The sequence below is a fragment of the Mustela lutreola genome, chromosome 15 (genome assembly GCF_030435805.1).
Source record: "Mustela lutreola isolate mMusLut2 chromosome 15, mMusLut2.pri, whole genome shotgun sequence".
Taxonomy (NCBI): Eukaryota; Metazoa; Chordata; class Mammalia; order Carnivora; family Mustelidae; genus Mustela; species Mustela lutreola.
Genome location: NC_081304.1, coordinates 61,100,089 through 61,120,129, shown reverse-complemented (window position 1 = coordinate 61,120,129; position 20,041 = coordinate 61,100,089). Strand labels below are relative to the sequence as shown.

At 49.7% G+C, this 20,041-nt stretch overlaps 1 protein-coding gene across 2 annotated transcripts in view; it reads right to left on the bottom strand.

Moving 5' to 3' along the window:
- ZZEF1 (zinc finger ZZ-type and EF-hand domain containing 1) overlaps window positions 1–20,041 on the bottom strand; it is a 99,616-nt gene that overhangs the window by 69,070 nt on the left and 10,505 nt on the right. For both annotated transcript variants that reach the window (XM_059150491.1, XM_059150493.1), the window contains exons 2-8: window positions 13,907–14,051; window positions 11,296–11,490; window positions 9,719–9,890; window positions 7,057–7,256; window positions 5,473–5,683; window positions 1,775–1,891; window positions 687–865 (exon numbers count right to left, since the gene is read on the bottom strand). In XM_059150491.1, the coding sequence (XP_059006474.1) occupies window positions 687–865; window positions 1,775–1,891; window positions 5,473–5,683; window positions 7,057–7,256; window positions 9,719–9,890; window positions 11,296–11,490; window positions 13,907–14,051 (1,219 nt within the window). The remainder of the gene's footprint in view (window positions 1–686; window positions 866–1,774; window positions 1,892–5,472; window positions 5,684–7,056; window positions 7,257–9,718; window positions 9,891–11,295; window positions 11,491–13,906; window positions 14,052–20,041) is intronic.

The following is a 20,041-nucleotide window of genomic DNA, read 5'->3' as shown; positions in this document are numbered from 1 at the left end:
ACGTCAATTACCTGACCTTAAATACTAAACATAAAATGAATCATTAAGTTGTATTAGGCAAAGGTACCAATATCGTGGCAGAAATAGCACAGTCTGCCCCTATGAGGAGGGGGGCAGAAGGAGACAGGACCCAGTACTGTACTCTGGACAGACACGTCGGCGCAAGAGGCCGGGATGGCACAAGAGTTGTTGCTCACATACCAGCTGACGAGGGTTGGGGGCCCATCCTGAGTCAGCAGGAAAGTGCAAAGGGGACGGTGGCCGGGCCCAGGCAGGAAAGCGGGGTTGGGCACACAGGCCGCACAGGGAGCAGTCTCACACCAGGATCTTAGTGCCGTGTCTGGGTCAGGTCCCCCCCACCCCAACCAGAAAGGAGGGACTCCAACTTCCCAGCCTCCTGCTGTGCAGAGACGCACCTGCACCTCATTGAGGATGGCTGGTGACCGGCTGACCACAGAGCCCACGTGGTCTGCCCAGCAAATCCTGGAAGTACAGCCTAGAGGACACTCAGGCCCTCTTCTGATAATGCCGTCAAGGAGCCCACAGCCCCCTTCTCCCTGCTGGCCCCTGGAGGAGAGGATATGTTCGGCCCGGAATCACGGGGTTGGTGCGAACCGCCCGAGGAGGTGAGAAGATGCCAGGTTTGCGACGGTGTCAGCGCCTATCTGTCGCGCCCGCTCATTTACCGTATTTAAGCAGCAGGCTCTGCCTGACAGACGCCATGGAGGCGATGAGGGACGAGGCATCGTACTGCGTGTCCAGGTGCTCGCTGATGGTGCACAAAGAGCTCAGCACTTTGGCAACACTTCCTCTTGCCAGTGCAAAGGCCAGAAGGGTTAGCTCCACCTCAGGAGTCGAGCAGCAGCTGGAAACAAAGAGGAAGAACGTCTCACTTCTTAAAGACGTGAGGAAATCCAGGCAGCCCCACGCCCACGTAACTGACCACCATTAGTGAGATCCACCTATCTGATGCTTTCTCTACCTGGGTCACAAATACTCGCTCAAAATCCTCAAGATAACCTACAGGAAAACGAAATCAACCCAGAGGACGAGGACATTAAATCCTCCCCTCTGCGCCATTATTAACCTATAACTAGTAAACAACGCTAATAGCATCAGTTTCAACCAGCCTAGCTTTATAAAGCAAACACAGATGCCACAAGTGAAGGAGCCACTATGGTAAGGCCCTGCTGCTAACAATGCCAGGGGGCCAGGGGCTCGAGGGCTCACTCCCCCAGGCAGGAGCAACCTGCGCCAGACAGACTCTACTCTTCTGTCGCTCATTAAACACATCGCACTGAAACTCCTGACACTGTCCTGGGGTCTCGGGACCAGGCCTGTGCCCCGACACGGGGCGCGGTGGACACAGAACAGAGCTGTCGCCACAGCAAGCAGCACATCTGGCAAGCCGGACTAAGGAGCCTCACCAAGGCCCACAGACCACGGCTTGTCCCTATGCAGAGAGGCACACGGGTGCCCGGAGAGGCCACGGGCTGGGGCTCCCAGGAAGCCGACAGCTTCTGCACTGGGGTCTCTGAGACACCTGTTCCGGCTGCATCAGAGGACCCCCCCACTCGCCCCCTAAGGTCAGGTGGTGTGGCTACATAATGGAGCTCAGAGGGCTGAACCATGGTTTCACCTTCTCTTCAGTCACTAAACATGAGCCATGTTTAGTGCTGATCTGTAGAAGATTTAGAAAAATGTTTTTAAAGACTTAACAAGCATATAGACCCTCTACCCCCTACAAGCCCCATCTCATCAACCTTGACTTTACCTAGTTATCCGTATGAGGAAGCTGTCCACTTCTTCTAGAACGTTGGGAGACAGGAAAGTAGAGAAATCTGTAGATCCTGGTGAGAGGGAGAGCGGAGGCATGTGCTGCAGTGCCTTCCTGCAAGTGTGAGACAGAAAGTCAGAACCGACCAGGCAAAACCCTGACTTAATACTGCTTGATGGGGACGCCTGGGTGGCTCAGTTGGTTAAGCAGCTGCCTTCGGCTCAGGTCATGATCCCAGCGTCCTGGGATCGAGTCCCACATCGGGCTCCTTGCTCCGCAGGGAGCCTGCTTCTCCTTCTGACTCTGCCTGCCACTCTGTCTGCCTGTGCTCGCTCTCTCTCTCTCTGACAAAAAAAAAAAAAAAAAAAAAAAATCTTAAAAAAAAAAAAAAAATACTGCTCGATGAACACCAAACCATCAGACACCTGCTGGGATCAGTCCCTCATGAATACAGTGTCCCCGCAGAGAGCCTGGGACATGATGTCAAACCAGGCCCTCCCCCAGGAGTCACAGTGCCAAGTCAGTCCGTGGAGTTTCCTTCTTTTTCATTTACTCTCTCTTTTAAGAGCCCACCTCCCTCCACAGAGACTTAGTCCAGCCTTCGGGATCTCGTCTTCATTTCATGCAGGGTGGGCAGAAGACACACATCCCTGACAGAAAGAAACCCCAGAGTTCCTAGAAAACGTGACCCTAGAGGCAGAGCAGTGTTTGGCCCAGTAAGAAGCTCATGTCCATGTCCCCTCTTAAGATCCATGGCACCTCAAGACAGGCCATCGGTTCTCTTCCCTCCTGAACAGGAATACCAGTCAGGACTTCTGCCCCTCCCTGCGTTTCCTGCCTCTCTACCTTAATGTCTGCTTCAGGGCTTCTCTTCTCTCACCTGCTCTTACGCTGATCTCTCCGAATCCCCTGAAAGTTCTCCTGAGTGAGCACACCACAAACAACACGAAGGCATGCAAAAGGAAGTCAAGGCACTACAGCCGGCAGTCCACTCCAGGTACCAGTCATGAGAACCCCTCAACGGTACTCCTCTCACCCCGACACAGAGACGTGGCAAGGCCAACGTGGTGTCACCCTCTCCCTCTCACGCACCTCCCCACTCTGCCAGGACCCGCGCAGCCGCACAGAAAGGCAGCTGCTCCGGGAGGCCCAACGCACGTGAGCACACAGCAATTTACCAGACTTATTTTTACTGATACAACACTTTTGTTTCATAATATTCTTTTTATTTTTCCTCATTGATTTTCTTCAAAAAAACTTACAGTAGTTTTAGATCCCTGATATTTAAATATTAGAAGTGAAGACATAACTGCAGATTAATAATTATAACCATTTAGAAATATAAACTTTAAACATATCCATTGCTCAACAAACTTGGCCTATCTTTACAAAATTAAGGTAGAAAGCTCTTCTTCCGTCCCTTCCTGAGAATTCAGTCCATAAAGGAGGGCTGTACAAGGCAGGCACTCATGTGTGTCTGAGGGGAGGGCACCGAGGGGCATGAGAAAGGCATGGGAACAAAGGGACAGCCTGGCAGGGAAGGTGAGCACTGAGCAAGGCACCTGGCACTCAGTAAGGGGACCCAACAAGCAGGGCACATGCCCAAGGACAGCCACAGTGACTGCGGGAGTCGGGGTGGAGGGTGTCCAGGCAAGGGAAGGGGAGATGGAGGCGGGTTACATGGGTAAGTAGGGAGGATGGGCGGCAGTTTTGTCATTATCCGAGAAGGGAGGCTCAAACACAAAGAGAGGAAACTGAGAATGAGCACTGCCACTGTCTGCCAACACTGTCCAATGCTGTCGTGCAGGATTAGAGGTGGGAGGGTCAGGCCAAAGCCTAGAAGTCTCAGCACCACAGACACAGAAATGACCACGGGTGTGAATGTGGGTCATGTACACACACACGTGCACACTACTTATAGACAAAGGTGCCCTTTCCCGTGGGGTCTACTCAGGAGGCCTGAGAGGAGCCAGGGGCCCGTGTGTTTCCTGTCGAGCTCCCATTCCCCGCCCAATGGGGCGGCGGCTCCCTGAGACAGCAGGGGATCCAGGACTGGGGCAGGGAGCGTTCGAGGTGGCCCGCAGTATCTTGTTGTTCTCGAAGAAAGTGAGGAAGTGTACCACATTGCCAAGGACATGTCAAAAGGACACAGAGCCAGACCAAAGGGGTTCCTACTGGCCAAATCCGAGCCAACTACACATCAACACTGTGACATTACAAGCCCGTGACTAACGCGGCATCATGAGTCCACACCAATACAAAGTCTGAGAATGCAGAGGGCGCTTACAGTCTCGAAGCACCTCCTCACGAGACACTTACTAATCGCCACAACAAAAAAACCCACTACGGTGGAAACTCTGGCAGACGCCCCTTGCTTCAAGGGATCAAAGCTGACACGAGCCGCACTAGTAAGAGGACAGGCTAACGTCTTGCGCCCCCGATGGGGTGCAGGAGAACAGACCATCGCTTCCGTGATACTCCTGCCAAAGACACAAACCTACACCGAATCATCAGGCAACATCAGATGAACCGAAACCGAACGATATTCCTGAAGATAACTAACCCTGTAACTTTCAGATGTCAAACTGTCAAAGTCCTGACGGTCAAGAAAGACAGAGGAACTGGTCTATACTGAAGGAGACTAAGCAGACGGGGCAAATGCCAAGCACGGCCTGGGTCCTTCAGCTACAGGGACAGCTTACAGGACCCAAACGGAACCCAAGGAGCAGAAGGCGGCACTGCGCATCACTGAAAACTTCCTGACCCTGCTGGCTGCAGCGAACTTCTTGCGGACAGGAAATACACCTTGAGTCTCTGGGACAACAGGGCACCAGGTGTGCAGAATACCGTCAACAGGCTCGGAAGGAAATGAGAGTTGTTTGCGTCATACTTGTGGTATTTCTCTAAGTTTCTCGTTGATTTTTGAAAAAAGTTTTTAAGCAGGAAGCAAGACAGAGTAAGGAGTAACATGACCTCCCACGTAGTACTGCCCGCAGAGCTTCTGGCTGAAGGACTCACTCTCGAAGTCGTCCAGAGGACCACTATGGTAATCGCTCTCTCGGTGACCGAACTTTAACACGGTACGGGTACTTCCTCGCTTTGAAAGTTGTACATCACTGCTTCCTGCCATGTTTGTTCCAACTGGGACTTTTTGCCGTCAGGCTTCTTATTTTTAAATTTTTAATTTTTTTAATAATTTAAATTTTAATTTAATTTTAATTTTTTAATGTTATTTTTAAATTTTAATTTACTTTTGCTTTTTTAATTTTTATTTTTGAAGGTGATCTACATTTACAAATGAATTTTCTGAGTATCTTAGAGAAGGTTTCCTTGAGTTTCTGGAGTTCCAGGGCCGGGGTTCACGCTGGCACATCCCCGCCCAGCCCAGCGGTGTGCTGCCAGGAGTGTCACAGCCCTCGTCTGCAACACAGGGCTAAGTCTTACATGTCTGCTTCACAACAGGGGGAGGTAAGTAATGCCCAGCTTCTGAAGGGGTTGTTCCTGCTCCAAAGTGCTCCCTGAACGTAAGCAACTGTGCCCCCGCGGGGAGGGGGGGAGCAGAACAACACGCATGACCCTCTCCCCAGGCTAGAGGCAAAAGCACAGATAGGAAACACCAGGGCACCCGGGGCTCTGCAGGGGGAGAGAACAGTGAGGGCACCTGGACGGGTGGGAAAGCAGAGAGAGTGACTTACTGCGTGTTGTGCAGCACCGTCTGGACAAAGGCAGGGTTTGTCTCCATGGACGCCGTCACCAGAGAGGTCAGCAGAGACCAGTACCAGATTGCAGAAGCATCTGACACCGAGACCCCAGACTTCTTAACTCTCTGAAAGCCAACAGCCCTCAGACCATGAATTCTAGTGTCACATCCATCGCTAAGACAACGTTTTATGTTAATCTGGACATCTGTCAAGCGCAAACAACAAATTCAGTATTGGATTAACGTCTTCAGTTCTGCAAATGCTAGGCTCCCAACTAAAAGCAAAATAGTAATTCACATTTTGAAAAGAAAATTTTGAGATATACTCTGATGCCAGAAATAAATAACGTGTACAATGCAGCTAGCATACAATAGACTTGTCAGAAAAGCATCGACGAAATGAAGGTAAACTTAGGGGTGACTTAACCCTGTCCACCACAAAGTTTCATAGGAATTTATGCATCCTGAGAATTAAACACAAAGATCATTTTTTAAATTCTGATTCAATACATGGTAAGAAAATTTCTAGAATTTGTGCTAAGGTTCTGAAATTTCGATTTAAAGAGTCGCTATCACACGGCTGTGGTGAGAATTTACTTTTAATAATCAAGTCCAAAGAGATGACAACACAGGCATGACTCACTTGTGAGAGCTGTCACAATGTCTTATTTGGGTTGGAGAGGAGAAGGTGACAAGCTAAAAAGGACACAACTGAGAGAAAGGAGCGTCACAGTGTGAGACAGAAAGCATCTACTCCAAAAGCTGAACCACTGTTTTGCCTAGGGACGAGACACAAAGACTCTACTTCCCCAGGCCTCAGTTCCTCTGAGCAAAGTAAGAATACTTCCTTTGGCCCAGGAAAGCATTAGGAGAAATGAGACAAAACATGAAGCATCCCAGCTCCCTGAATGAAAAAAGCCTGGAAGGAAATCACAGAATTGTGATTATTTCCAAAATGCCAGGTGTGAAGTAAGGTTATTATAGTACAAAAATGGAAACAAGCTAAATGTCCAGGAATAAAGGGCTGGTTAAAGTTGAGGCAAGTTCTTACATCGCTAAACAACGGTGTGTAACAACACACGGTGTGACAACGTGCTAAAAAATTTACAAAATAGCATGGAAAGAATTTCACCATTTTGTAAATACGTATACAAATAAATTACATTTTGTGAATACGTATGCACAACCCTACATTTGAAGATGTGTGTGTGTGTGCGCATGCATGCATGTGTACCCACACACACCCTAACAAGTAAAGATCTGGAAGGACCACACTAACATTCACAGTGACAATCCCTGGGTAGTGGGAATCTGAATAGTTTCTGTTTATCTATATTTTTCTAATTTTCCAGTAAGGAAACAAGAATCGAGTATTTTTAATTTAGAAGGGTTTCCATAACTTTCTACAACAGCGCACCGATGACATAATGGCTACTCCATGTGCACGACAAGAAGCAAATCCAAGCTCCAAACGAAACCTGAGAGTCTCCCCACTGCAGAGGCCTTCCCGTTGACAAGGGCCCCTTCCTTGCCCCCCAGCCCCCCGATCAGCAGGCAGGCTGCCTCGTGGTAGACTCACAGAGCTGACTGATGTTGGCGTTCTCCAGCAGTGTCACGTAGCCGGTGACATTGCTGGGAATGTGCACGTCGCGAACGTCCTGCAGATCACTGGCACTCCTCCCCACGGCTACTGTCACCTGCTGCGGCATGTAGCTCTGGTCAGTGGCAGCCACCGCTATGGACAAGTGTCGAAGCACAACGTCTGGCTTCATTTTTAAGCTGGAAAACACAGGGAGCACAAACGACAAGTGTTTATACAGATCGAAACTGCCAGCATCCACAAGTCCCATCTCCAAGGTCTTGTATTTGATATCGTCAAAGACCACCTCTCCTAAAAACAGCCAACTAGAAAAGTCCTTCCAACCTTTCTGTCTCTTGAATTTCTTCCAGTTCAAGGTTAATCTTATATTTCCTTTTAAGCTATCAGTAGGCAGGAAAGCATACTAGGAACACCCTAAAAAAATCGCTGTACCTCCAAGAAGCAAATCCTAAACCTCATCCAAAGAACTCAATATACTGAGTTTCTATAAATTAGATGGCAAAAGGTCACAGATACTCTCCATGAGAGAACGAGACAATTATTTCTATCTCTACGAACTGAAATTAGCCCGTCCTCTCAAGAGGCCGGAGAAACTGTAGAAGGCAGCTTCAGAACTTCCAGAATCACCAGGTCACCGCCCCCGGCTCCACCCCAGGGTTCCTGCTCATCCATCCCCTTCCCTCCTCCTCTGCCAAACTGGTCAAGACAGAAGCAGACAGATTTTCTTCATGCACAGAAAGGACCTTAAGAAGTAAAATCACTTCTGGGGCACCTGGGTGGCTCAGTGGGTTAAGCCTCTGGTCGTGATCAGGTATTGATCTCAGGGTCCTGGGATTGAGCCCCACAGCGGGCTCTCTGCTCAGCAGGGAGCCTGCTTCCCTTCCTCTCTCTGCCTGCCTCTCTGCTACTTGTGATCTCTCTCCCTCTGTCAAATAAATGAATAAAATCTTAAAAAGAAAAAAGAAGTAAAATCACATCCGACACAAGAAAAGTACTTGCCCACTGTGGTAATTAATCTTCCTGGGAAATTAGTGAAAAAAATCTGAGATCAGTATGATGAGATATCAGTCAAATACTATTTTTTAGGGCAAAAATGAACTATTGGGATTTCATCAAGATCAAAAGCTTTTGCACAGCAAAGGAAACAGTTAACAAAACCAAAAGACAACTGACAGAATGGGAGAAGATATTTGCAAACGACATATCAGATAAAGGGCTAGTGTCCAAAATCCATAAAGAACTTAGCAAACTCAACGCCCGAAGAACAAATAATCCAATCAAGAAATGGGCAGAAGACATGAACAGATACTTCTGCAAAGAAGACATCCAGATGGCCAACAGACACATGAAAAAGTGCTCCACATCACTCGGCATCAGGGAAATACAAATCAAAACCTCAATGAGCTATCACCTCATACCAGTCAGAATGGCTAAAATTAACAAGTCAGGAAATGACAGATGCTGGCGAGGATGTGGAGAAAGGGGAACCCTCCTACACTGTTGGTGGGAATGCAAGCTGGTGCAGCCACTCTGGAAAACAGCATGGAGGTTCCTCAAAATGTTGAAAATAGAACTGCCCTATGACCCAGCAATTGCACTACTGGGTATTTACCCTAAAGATACAAACACAGTGATCCGAAGGGACACGTGCACCCGACTTTATAGCAGCAATGTCCACAATAGCCAAACTATGGAAAGAACCTAGATGTCCATCAACAGATGAATGGATCAAGAAGATGTGGTATATATACACAATGGAATACTATGCAGCCATCAAAAGAAATGAAATTTCTTTTTCGACAACGTGGATGGAACTAGAGGGTATCATGCTTAGCGAAGAAATAAGTCAATGGGAGAAAGACAACTATCATATGATCTCCCTGATATGAAGAAGTGGAGATGCAACATGGGGGGTTAAGGGGGTAGGAGAAGAAGAAATGAAACAAGATGGGATTGGGAGGGAGACAAACCATAAGTAACTCTTAATCTCACAAAACAAACTGAGGGTTGCTGGGGGAAGGGGGCCGGGAGAGAGGGGTGGGGTTATGGACATTGGGAAGGGTATGTGCCATGGTGAGTACTGTGAAGTGTGTAAACCTGGCGATTCACAGACCTGTACCCCTGGGGATAAAAATACATTATATGTTTATTTAAAAAATAAATAAATAAATAAAAATTTTTAAAAAAATACTATTTCTCCCTTAAAATGCCAAGTAAAAAAATTATCCATGTTTATGAATACACGAACCAGGTAGCATGATTTTATGCAATTCCTTTTGCCTTTTTTTTTTTTTTAAGATTTTATTTACAGAGATCACAAGTAGGCAGAGAGGCAGACAAAGAGAGAGGAGGAAGCAGGCTCCCTGCTGAGCAGAGAGCCTGATGTGGGCCTCGATCCCAGGGCCCTGAGATCACCACCCGAGCTGAAGGTAGAGGCCTAACCCACTGAGCCGCCCAGACGCCCCCTTTTTGCTTGATTCTTAAAGCATCTCCACAGACAGTCATTTACAATACAGAAACAACCAGGCAGTTAAGTAGAAAATACTCTAAAATTCAGAGTGATCTGTGAGCATGCTGTCGGGGTAAGAGAGGGCAAGCAGGAGCCACTCGCACTCTGCACAACTCCTGTGCTAGCACCCACCGGATCCAGTGCGAGCGGGCACTGCCATCCGACTGCCAGTACGATGACGTTTCTCCATTTGTCATCTTGTCGATGTCAGCAGGGTTTGACGAGGTTTCTATGTAAGCGTAACACTTCGCTACTGACTTGAGTTTATCCATCTCCGGGCTTCCGGTTAGCTCTCCAGGACTCTCTGCAGGGAAACCAGATGCTATCACGTGACATCTCTTTCACAAAGGCGAAAAAAAAGGTCATTTAAAATATCTAACATAAATACCCTTGATAGTTTGGCCCTGGAAAAATAAATATTCCTTAAAATCTCCTTCCAAAGAAACTTTATAAGGCAGAAGTGTCCGAGGGTTGCTCTATGGGAAAATACTTAAATCACTGATATATTTGCAAGCCACACTAAGAGAAGAAAATGGTTTCTTACAGTTTGAATGGGCATTTCTTTAAATATGTGGGAGACTTAGTAGGCCACTTGTGTTCTGGAGAGCGGCCCGGTCCTACCTTCATCTACTTTCTGCCAGGTTGCAAGCCTTCTCGCTGGTTTGTAGGTTATAAGACACATACACACGCTCGTGACAGGTGCTGCGTACTGTGAGCCGGGCACGTCTCTAGACGTCTTCAATGTACTAATTCAGTCCAGAGATGAGAAAACCAAGGCACAGAGAGTTATTAAGTGCCCAAGCTCAGAGTTAGCAAAGAATGCAGTCTGTCATCACACATTAGAAAACAAATTTCTGTTCCCTAGAACACCATTAGACTTTTGACTGTGCTTTGAGTTTCTGTTCTACAGAACTTTCATAAAATCTAACTTCTTCATATCCAATGGTTTCTGAGTCTCACATCCTGCTTGGCGAGTTCCCTGTGCCAGGAGCTGGGCAGGGTGTGGCTACTCTCTTCCACACTTCAAGTCTCTTTACAGTGGGACTTTCCAATCCACCTGAAATTTGTTTCCATGAATGGAATGGGTTAATAAGAGTCTGGTTTTATTTTTCTCTCCAAATGGCTGGCCAGTTGCCCTGACCCCACTTGTTGACTAATTCGCCTTTCCACCATTTGTTACGCCGACTCTCTCCGGTACTCTACTCCCACACACACGTGGGTCTGTTTCCGGACTCAACTATATTCCACGGACTTCTGAGTGAGTCCACACTGCGTGTAGTGGCTTTCCTCAGTGACTCAACGACTCACAGAGTACCTACTATGTGGCCCAGCTCCAAGTGCTAAGGATAATGACATGAACAAGGTAGACACATAGAGAAATCATAATTTTACAACTTCAAGTAGTGCCATTTAGACCATTAAACCTACAAAGGTGATGGTGACCACAGTGGGGAATGGGGGCGTTAATTAGGTGGGTACTGAGGGAAGGCCTCCCTAAGTCACATCTGAGAGAATGAAGAGAAGCCAGTTGTGGGAAGGAAGGAAGGAATCGGAAGGAGAGAAGGAAGGCGGGAAGGAAGGAGGGAGGAGGAAGGGAGGGAAGGAGGACAGGCAGGCAGGCTAGTTTCCAGAGCCAAAGGCAGGAAGAGTGCTAGCTCCTACAACTCACAGACCGTGTTCAGGAGCCCCCAGCGCACGCATGCACGCACCCTTCTCCCTCTGGAGCAGCTGGTCCAAGGACTCCTTGAGAACAGAGGCCCTCATGGCACACACGTTGGCGCAGTGGTCCAGCATGGGGCAGGGCACGGCTGTGCCGGAGAGCCGGTTGCGGTGCAGGAAGCGCAGGATCAGGGACGCGTGCACACCCAGCCCCTCCTTGGACTCTGAGAAGATGTCGATGAAACCTGGGAAGACAAAACCCATGTCTGGTGTTTACAGGAACCCACCACAGCAGTGTTCCACACTCCCGTCCTGGTGGCCTCTCTGAATTGGCTGAATTAAAAGCAGCCATTAAGAATCTTCACTGATATTCTCAGCTTTAATCATTTAAAAATCTAAACAAGTTTTAAGAAATGAACCCGTGGCTGGTGTGTCTGGGTGGCTCAGTCACTTAAGTGGCTGACTCCTGAGGATCTCAGCTCAGGTCTTGACCTCGGGGTCATGAGTTCAAGTCCCACACTGGGCTCCATGTTGGGCACGGAGCCTATGTAAGGAAAAAAAAGAAAAAAAGACAAAAAAAGAAATGAGCCAGTGGTAACCCCAATTTAAGCATTTATTTTGGGGTACCTGGCTGGCTCGTTTGGTGGACCATGAGCCCCTTGACCCAAGGACTGTGAGTCCAAGCCCCACGGTGGGTTGTTGAGATTACTTCAAAATAAAATTTGACAGAGATCACAAGTAGGAAGAGAGGCAGGCAGAGAGAGAAGAGGAAGCTGGCTCCCCGCCGAGCAGAGAGCCCGATCAGGGCCTGACCCCAGGACCCTGAGACCATGACCTGAGCCGAAGGCAGCAGGTTTAATGCAATGAGCCCCCCAGGCACCCCTCAAAATAAAATCTTGAAAAAAAAAATTTAGTTTAGTTTAGTGGAATTTTAGAAAACTTACACTACATTTGCTTCAATCCAAGCTTTAAACGTGTAAGCACTGAGACACCAACTAGGTGGACTAGGAATCAAGTTTATCCCATTAGGAAGTCAACGTGTCACTGCTTTTAACTAAGCTACAGGAGACACGATAATGATGACGCAGCCACCGCCCTGACCATACTTCCCGGGGGGCATCTCACAAGGCACAAGGCTCTGCCCCCAGGGCTCCTCCGGTGCCCCCACGTCCTCTCCACGGCAGCTCCCTGGGGTCTGCCTGCTCTGTCCAGCCCTCGGCCACTGCCCAGACCCTGGGCTCAACACTTCCTGCCCGTGCTGACCCACCCAAAGTTCAAGACGAGCTCTCCCAGCTGCCCTTGGTCTGGCATTAACCCACCTAACCCTACGAAAACACCAAACACACCAAGTCTCTCTGTTTAAACTCCCCTCGTGGTCTGCACCTGCAGCGTAAGTGCACTGGGATGAACTTCCACAGAGCCGACACCCATCAAAGCAGCACCAGGAGGAATTACACATGAAACAAACAGGTTGTACTTGAGAAGGAGACTTCACATTGATTTTCAAGACAGAACAGGAGGCTGAGGAGAAGCCGTGTGCCGGAAGCACCCCCAGCACAGCCTGGAGACACCGGGTCCAAGTCCCCGTGACTCAGAAGCCGTGGCACCCCTCAGCCTCCTCACACAGCTCTCCTCCCACTGGCAGACCCCACAGCAGCACCACTGTCACGTGAAGGCATGGCTGATGGCACCCCGTGTGCTCGGGACGCCCATGAGAATACAGACTCTGCCCGTGGGAGGTCACACAAGTCCAGCAAGCACTGAACGCCAGCACAGTGGGGTGACAAAAGGACAAGTCCCAATCTCAGTTAGAAAGAGGGATAAGGAAACCAGTCCCTAGGGACAGGCTAGCCCAGCTTACCATGATAAAACAATTTCTTTAAACTCGTGGTCCATCATAACCTACAACACACGTTCCTGCAACCAAGGTGCCCGTAAGCCAGCCTGAAAGGGGAGAGGAGCAGCGAAGTGGCTTTTCCTGGAGCTCAGACACACTTGTAGACTTGGGGGAAGTCTTTTCTGTTTGTTTTCTAACGAGTCATAACGGACAAGAAAGGAGGATGATCTAACTTGGATTCTGTCTTCTGAGTCCCCAGAAGAAACCAGACAAAAACACAAGTTTTTCATAGATATAATGTAGAAGTATTGCTTAATTTGTACACTACTTGTATTATCACTTAAATTTCAGAGTGACAGCTGACTAATGAAACAAACAAACAAAAAAACCCACTGGGTGCCTACCATATATCAAAGACGTGTAACATGTGAGGACATGGCAGAAAGACAAGGCCGCTGTCCTCACGGAGCACACAGTACAGGAGGAAAGACAGACATTTACAGACAAGTGGGTCATTAATTAATTACAGTGATGCATGAGGCAAAAGACAAATTCAGGATGCACAGAGAACTGGGGCCAGGGACAGTCTCTTGAGGGAGTGAAACAGAGAGACCCTCTCACGACAGAAGTTCATGAAAATGGCAGAGCTGCCCAAGCGTCAAGGTACTGGGGATGCAAGGAGACGATGACGCAGGAGTGAGTCGGTTTACGTGCCTCTGGGGACAGCGGGAGAAGCCCACGCACCGCACGGGGCCCTCGCCCTGCACAGTTATAGCCGGAGGACGGCAGAGCTCACGGGCCACGCGAGCGCGCTCCGGCCTTACCTGGGACAAGGGAGCAGGCCTGCAGCTGCCGGATGGTGTGGCTCAGCTCGCCCTGGAGGTTAGCGCCGCTGGAATGCTTGAGGGCCTCCAGCATGCTCTCGGCGTCCACAGTGCCATCGCCCTCTGCGTCGAACTGGGCAAAGGCCTGCAACGTAAGAGATGAGCCGTGATCGCGGCTGCTCCCAAACCGCGCCTGGTGGGAGCAGGGCATGGGGTCCGTTCCCAGCATCTGGAGAACAGATTCAGGACAGTGACTCACTGCGCTCGCAGAAGCCAAACACAAGCACACAACTGCTACTCCACACACACAATTTTTTCACCTCGCCTCTCTCACAGGAGGTCAGTCTCCTTCCCCCAAATAACTTGGGAAAGCCAGCAGCATGGCGTCTTCCAGCAGGTGACAGAGTGGACAGAGCGCTTGCACCAGGGACCCGGCTGGGGGTAGCAGCTCGGGGTGAGTGGGGCTTTTCCTTCCAAACACTCCTCAGACACGGACCTAACAGGAAATTTGCCTCCAGCCCAACTGTGTCTGCCCTCCGGGCGCAGTCGAGCTTGCTCCCTCCGGCACGGGGCTGCCTGGGGAACCGGGTACAGAGTGGGATTCGGTCTGAACCGCGGTCTGTCACTAAGCAGCTGTGTGACCATCCACACATCCCTCTACCTCCAGAAGCCCGAGCGCCTTGATCGGAAAGATGGAGCACAGGGCTCCAAACTCACAGCCGCCGTCTGGACCAAGTGGCATCAGAACAGCAGCCAATACGCAGGAAGCGCATCAGAATGCTCTCAATCGTGTGCCGGCCGCCTCCCCTGCGCCCCAGGCCGGCCCCCTCACGTTCTACAGGACTCTCCTCACCAGGGGGACACCTGCCGCATCACCCAGATCCCAGTACCTCCGGCAGCAGCGGTTTGTGTCTTCCTGCTGACCTGCTCGCTCACAGACACCCCTCAGCAGGGAGCACTTTGGCAGTCTCCAACCCTCTTCTCGAAGTAATCCTCCCTCTCCCCCAGAATGCCTGCCCTTTCCCGATTTCCCTCATTTGTGGAGCATGGAGATGTCCCACTAAGGCTTCAGGACTGACACGAGCACCCCGATTTCCAGCACAGACCTCCAAACACAGTGCTCGTTAGGGACACGGCAAACCCCTATGCTCAGGTCCATGAGCCAGGGCTGGATGTGCAGGCGGCCAGACAGAGCTTCGGGCAACATGTGAGGGAAGGACACAGCATTCCCCTGGCACTTCCTCAACCCAACAGGATTATCCAAAACCATGACAGGACCAAAGGCTACACTACTCAAAGAATAACGTTCAAAAGGAGGGAAACTATCACCCTGTTCTTCTCTGATTAGGCCCAGTCAGGAAGCTGGGCTGGGTCTGACTCCACACCCAAAGGAAATGACATGGAAGGGGTCAGCAGACACAGACCATGGCAGAGAGAAGACACGGCCTGTGAGGACGGGCACCAGAGCACAGGCCTGCAGGGTGAGGAACAGATGCCTGGGATGGGCTGTCCCGAGAAGGGTCAGCGAAAATGAAGGTCATGAGACAGAAATTAGAGCGAAAAAATAAAAATTAATTAATTTCTTTTTAAAAAGATGTTAAGGGCATCTAGATGGCTCAGTCGGTTAGGTGTCTGCCTTTGGCTCAGGTCACGATCCCGGGGTCCGGGATTCTTGCCCTGCGTTGGGCTCCCTGCTTGGCAGGAGCCTGCTTCTCCCTCCGCCTGCTGCTCCCTCTGCTTGTGCTGTCTGTCTGCCTGTCTGTCTGTCTGTCTCTCTCCTTGACAAATATATAAATCAAATCCTGAAAAAGCACTAACAATAATTTGGAGGAGAAAGTGGTGGGGGGTAGATGAGATAAAATTGGCCTGGAATTGTACGCGCTGGAACTGAAATGTGAGAGATCATTCTAAGCTTACCTCAACTTTCTTATGTTTAAAATTTTCCATTAAACAAACAAACAAACGTAAGACATCCACAGACCCTCCCTCCACTCAATAGCCTGGGGGTTGATTCCTCAGAGAGAGTGGTACAGTCTCCAGACGAGGAAAAGCCTGCACTAGAGCCCACAGAGGTAGGGTTGGAAGACCTGCCCCTGCTCCAGGGCTCCCAGAATGCTAGCAGCCGGACAGAGATGCCAACCCTCCAGGCAAGAGACTGGCACCAGACAAGGCCCTGAGGACAGACCTGGAGACACTGTACCAGAGGTACAGTAGTATCAGAGGTACCAGAGGGCTCCCCACGGAAGGGCCCAACCTCTTCACCATACACCAAGGCTCAGTGTCACCAACCAGATGCAGGGAGCGCCCACTCTTTAGGTCCCCTTCCTGGACCACTGGACATTTGAGGAAAGGTCTAAGAGGAAACACAGAAACAGCAACTTAGAGAAAAGAAAGTTAAAGGAGAAGTAAATGTGAAAAAGATTATCGTTCATATCTTCAGAGAAATATTTTTAAAGCTATTTTTTTAAAGATTTTATTTATTTATTTGATAGAGATCACAAGCAGGCAGAAAGGCAGGCAGAGAGAGAGGGAGAAGCAAGCTCCCTGCTGAGCAGAGAGCCCGATACAGGGCTCGATTCCAGGACCCTGGGATCATGACCCAAGCCGAAGACAGTGGCTTTAAACCACCGAGCCACCCAGGCGCCCTAAAAGCTATTTTTAATACCAACTTACTGACATATAATTCACATACCATAAAAATGACCCTTTTAAAGTGTACAACCTTGTGGGTTTGGGTATATTCAAAGTTGGGGAGCTGCCACCAACACCGCCTAATAAAAAGGGACCCTGCATTGTCATGAAAGACCAAGAGACTCCTACTGAAAACAGTCTATTCAGAACACTTTCGTAAGCTCCTGAAAGTTAAAATATCACAGAAAAATGAAAATCTCTCAGCGGATTTGGGAAGATAAATTGACTAGAGTGTCCAGAGAGTAGAGCACAAAGACAAAGTCATGGGAACCAGGCAAGGCAAGACGAAAACCACCAAGAGACCAATCCAGAAATCCAATATCCAAACACTGTGAGTGGTAGAGAAGGAAACACAGAAATGGGAGGGAGAGAAATAACCATTCTTAAGATCCAAGATAATTTCGTGCAGCTGAAGGACATGACTGTTGACACCGTAGAGGCTGAACACCCCCCCCCCCCCAGGGACTAAAGCACATTGTGATCAGATTTTGTAAGAGGGAGGGGAAAGAGAAGTTCCTGCTTCCACGGGGAAGACACAACGTCCATGTCAGAGGTCGGGAATCAGGGCTGATTCAGCAGTTATAAGGGAAGCTGGGACAGGAGCAGGGCCTTCAGCATCCTGGGGGGGACTCTCTCTCTCACCCAGAAGTTAACACACAGTCAAAACACCACCTACTGCGCAGTTGTGGAAAAGACATTCTCACCCAGCGAGGCTCTCAGAACAGGAGCCAGTTAACGCTCCCTTACTCGGAAAGCTCCTGGAGGCTGCGGCTGCGCAAACACAGAACGTGCCAAGAAAGGGGAAGACTGGGGTCCAACCGAGAGAGAGAATGAGGTCCCGGTTGCTGGAGATGCTGACAACCTGAAGAACACCAGGACCAGAACGAAGCTGGTTGGGGGCTCTTGAGATGAGCCTCTCGGAGCTGCCGTGGGCCTGAGCAGAGCCAGTGTGCTGCGAGAGAGGCAGGCTCGGGCCGGAAGCCGGCAGTCGCCATTAGTGACAGAAGATCGCGCACAAGAACAGCACCCGCTTAGTCGTCAACCTCAGAGAAAACACAACGCTGTACGAGACAGGGGCCACAGTCGTGGGGTGCTGCACAGCTCAGCCACATACAGACAGGCACGCCTGTTCTCCCCAACACACCAATATGAAAGGATCTGCCAGGGGAACGGGAGACATGCGCACGCCGGCACGGACAGGAAGGCGAAGGTCAGCGAAGGCCTCCCCTTCCGTGGCAGGAAGGAGACGGATGAGGCGTGCGACTGAAAACTGACGGAGCCACGTACCCATGTCACCCAGGGATGCGCAGGAAACCCGCTTCAGAGCCAGCTGTAGCAGCCAAGGGTGATGCATCCCTGCAGGCCACGGCTTTCGGCATGCGTCACACAGGCTCTGTGCCATATGAGCGATGAGGAAAATCAACAATTCTGAGGGCCCACTTCAAGCACAGGACAGACTGGATGAGTGGCTTCATGACATTTTTAAGTAGCGTAATACTTCCTCCTGTCTAAGGGAACATCTCACGCAGTGAATACATCAACCCTACAAGATTTCTGGGATGATGGGAAAATGTGAACGTGGCCTGGGGGCTAGAGGAGACCAAAGTGAACCCACACAGAAGGGTGAGGACCACAGACAGAACAGCAGGCTGCAGAGGGGAGCTATAGGATGGCCCCATGGTGGCTTACTGTTGTTGTTGTTTCTTGTTTTTGTTTTTAAGGATTTATATATTTATTTGACAGAGATCACAAGTAGGCAGAGAAGCAGGCAGAAAGAGAGGAGGAAACAGGCTCCCCTCCCCCCACCCCACCCCCCGAGCAGAGAGCCCAATGTGGGGCTCGATCCCAGGACCCTGAGATCATGACCTGAGCTGAAAGCAGAGCTAAACCCACTGAGCTACCCAGGTGCCCCTGCTGTTGTTGTTTTTAAGATTTACCTATTTATTTAGAGACAGAGGGGACAAGTGGGAAGAGGGGGAGAGGGAGAATGCCAAGCAGAGGGGCGCGTATGGGGCTCAGTCGGTTAAGCATCCAACTCTTGATTTTGGCTCAGGTCATGATCTCAGTCATGTGACTGAGCCCCACATCAGGCTTTGCACTCAGCATGGAGTGTGTTTAAGATTCTCTCTCTCGGGGCGCCTGGGTGGCTCAGCGGGTTAAAGCCTCTGCCTTCAGCCCAGGTCATGATCCCAGAGTCCTGGGATTGAGCCCCGCATCGGGCTCTCTGCTCAGTGCAGAGCCTGCTTCTCTCTCTCTCTCTCTGCTTGCCTCTCTGCCTACTTGTGTTCTCTGTCAAATAAATAAGTAAAATCTTTAAAAAAAAAAAAAGATTCTCTCTCTCCCTCTACCCTACCCCTCCTTTCACCCAGTCTCTCTCTCTCTCTCTGTGTCTCAAAGAAAGCATTAAATTAAGTTAAATTACACTAAGGGGGCACCTAGGTGGCTCAGTTGAGCCTCTGCCTTCAGCTCGGGTCATGATTTCAGGGTCCTGGGGTCCAGCCCCACATTGGGCCCCCTGCTCAGTAGTAAGTCCACTTGCCCCTCTGCTCCTCGCCACTTATTCCCTCTCTCAAATAGGTGAAATCTTTATAAAAACAAACAAACAAACAACAAAAAAAAAAAACTAAGTACATTAAAAATTGTAAAAAAAAAATCTATTGATCTGTCAGTAATTACTGAATATAATAAAAAGAATTTTTAAACAAAGAAAAAGAAAGACATACTGTGTAACAAAAAAAATCAGAACAGCATTGCTAATAGCTTCACCAAATAAGTACATCATTTCCCGATGCCTGGAAATTGTCCTTAAAGAAATGTACCGGTTTTCAAATCCAACACTTAACAGCTGGTGTATTTCGCAGGACTTCCTGGAGTCTGGTCTGCTCCTGCGCACACTCAGTCCTCTCTGACAGGCGGACACTGTGCCCCTGAAGCTGAGCCTGGCTCCATGCGTGGGAAAACCGACAGGGCACATCCTTGCCCTCCGAAATGCTCACAGCCTTGGAAAAGAGATCTGCAAACCAACAGCAGCAATGTGACGTGTGCTCATCCCCACAACACAGCTAGAGCATAAACAACCCGGGTGGCTAACAGACCAAGCCCCAGGCAGAGCTCTAAGCCGCACACCGGGAGCAGCAACTCGTATTCTCCTCAGCGACCCTCGAGGTAGGTGCTACCCTTCTACCAGTGAGGAACAGAGAGGCGAAGGATGTTGTTCGAGGTCACAAGGCTGGCAGCCGTAAATCATGGTATCAGGATGTGATCGTGGTATGACTTGGGATCCTACACCATGCGCCACTGTGCCACAAGCTGACAGACGCTCCAGAGGCCAGAAGCCCAAAAAGGACTGGGATACTCGGGGAATGTGGCCCTGAGAAAAACCACCCTTGCACTGAGTTTTGACGAGTAACTAGGAATCTGTGAGCGTGTGCAGACGAGGCAGCC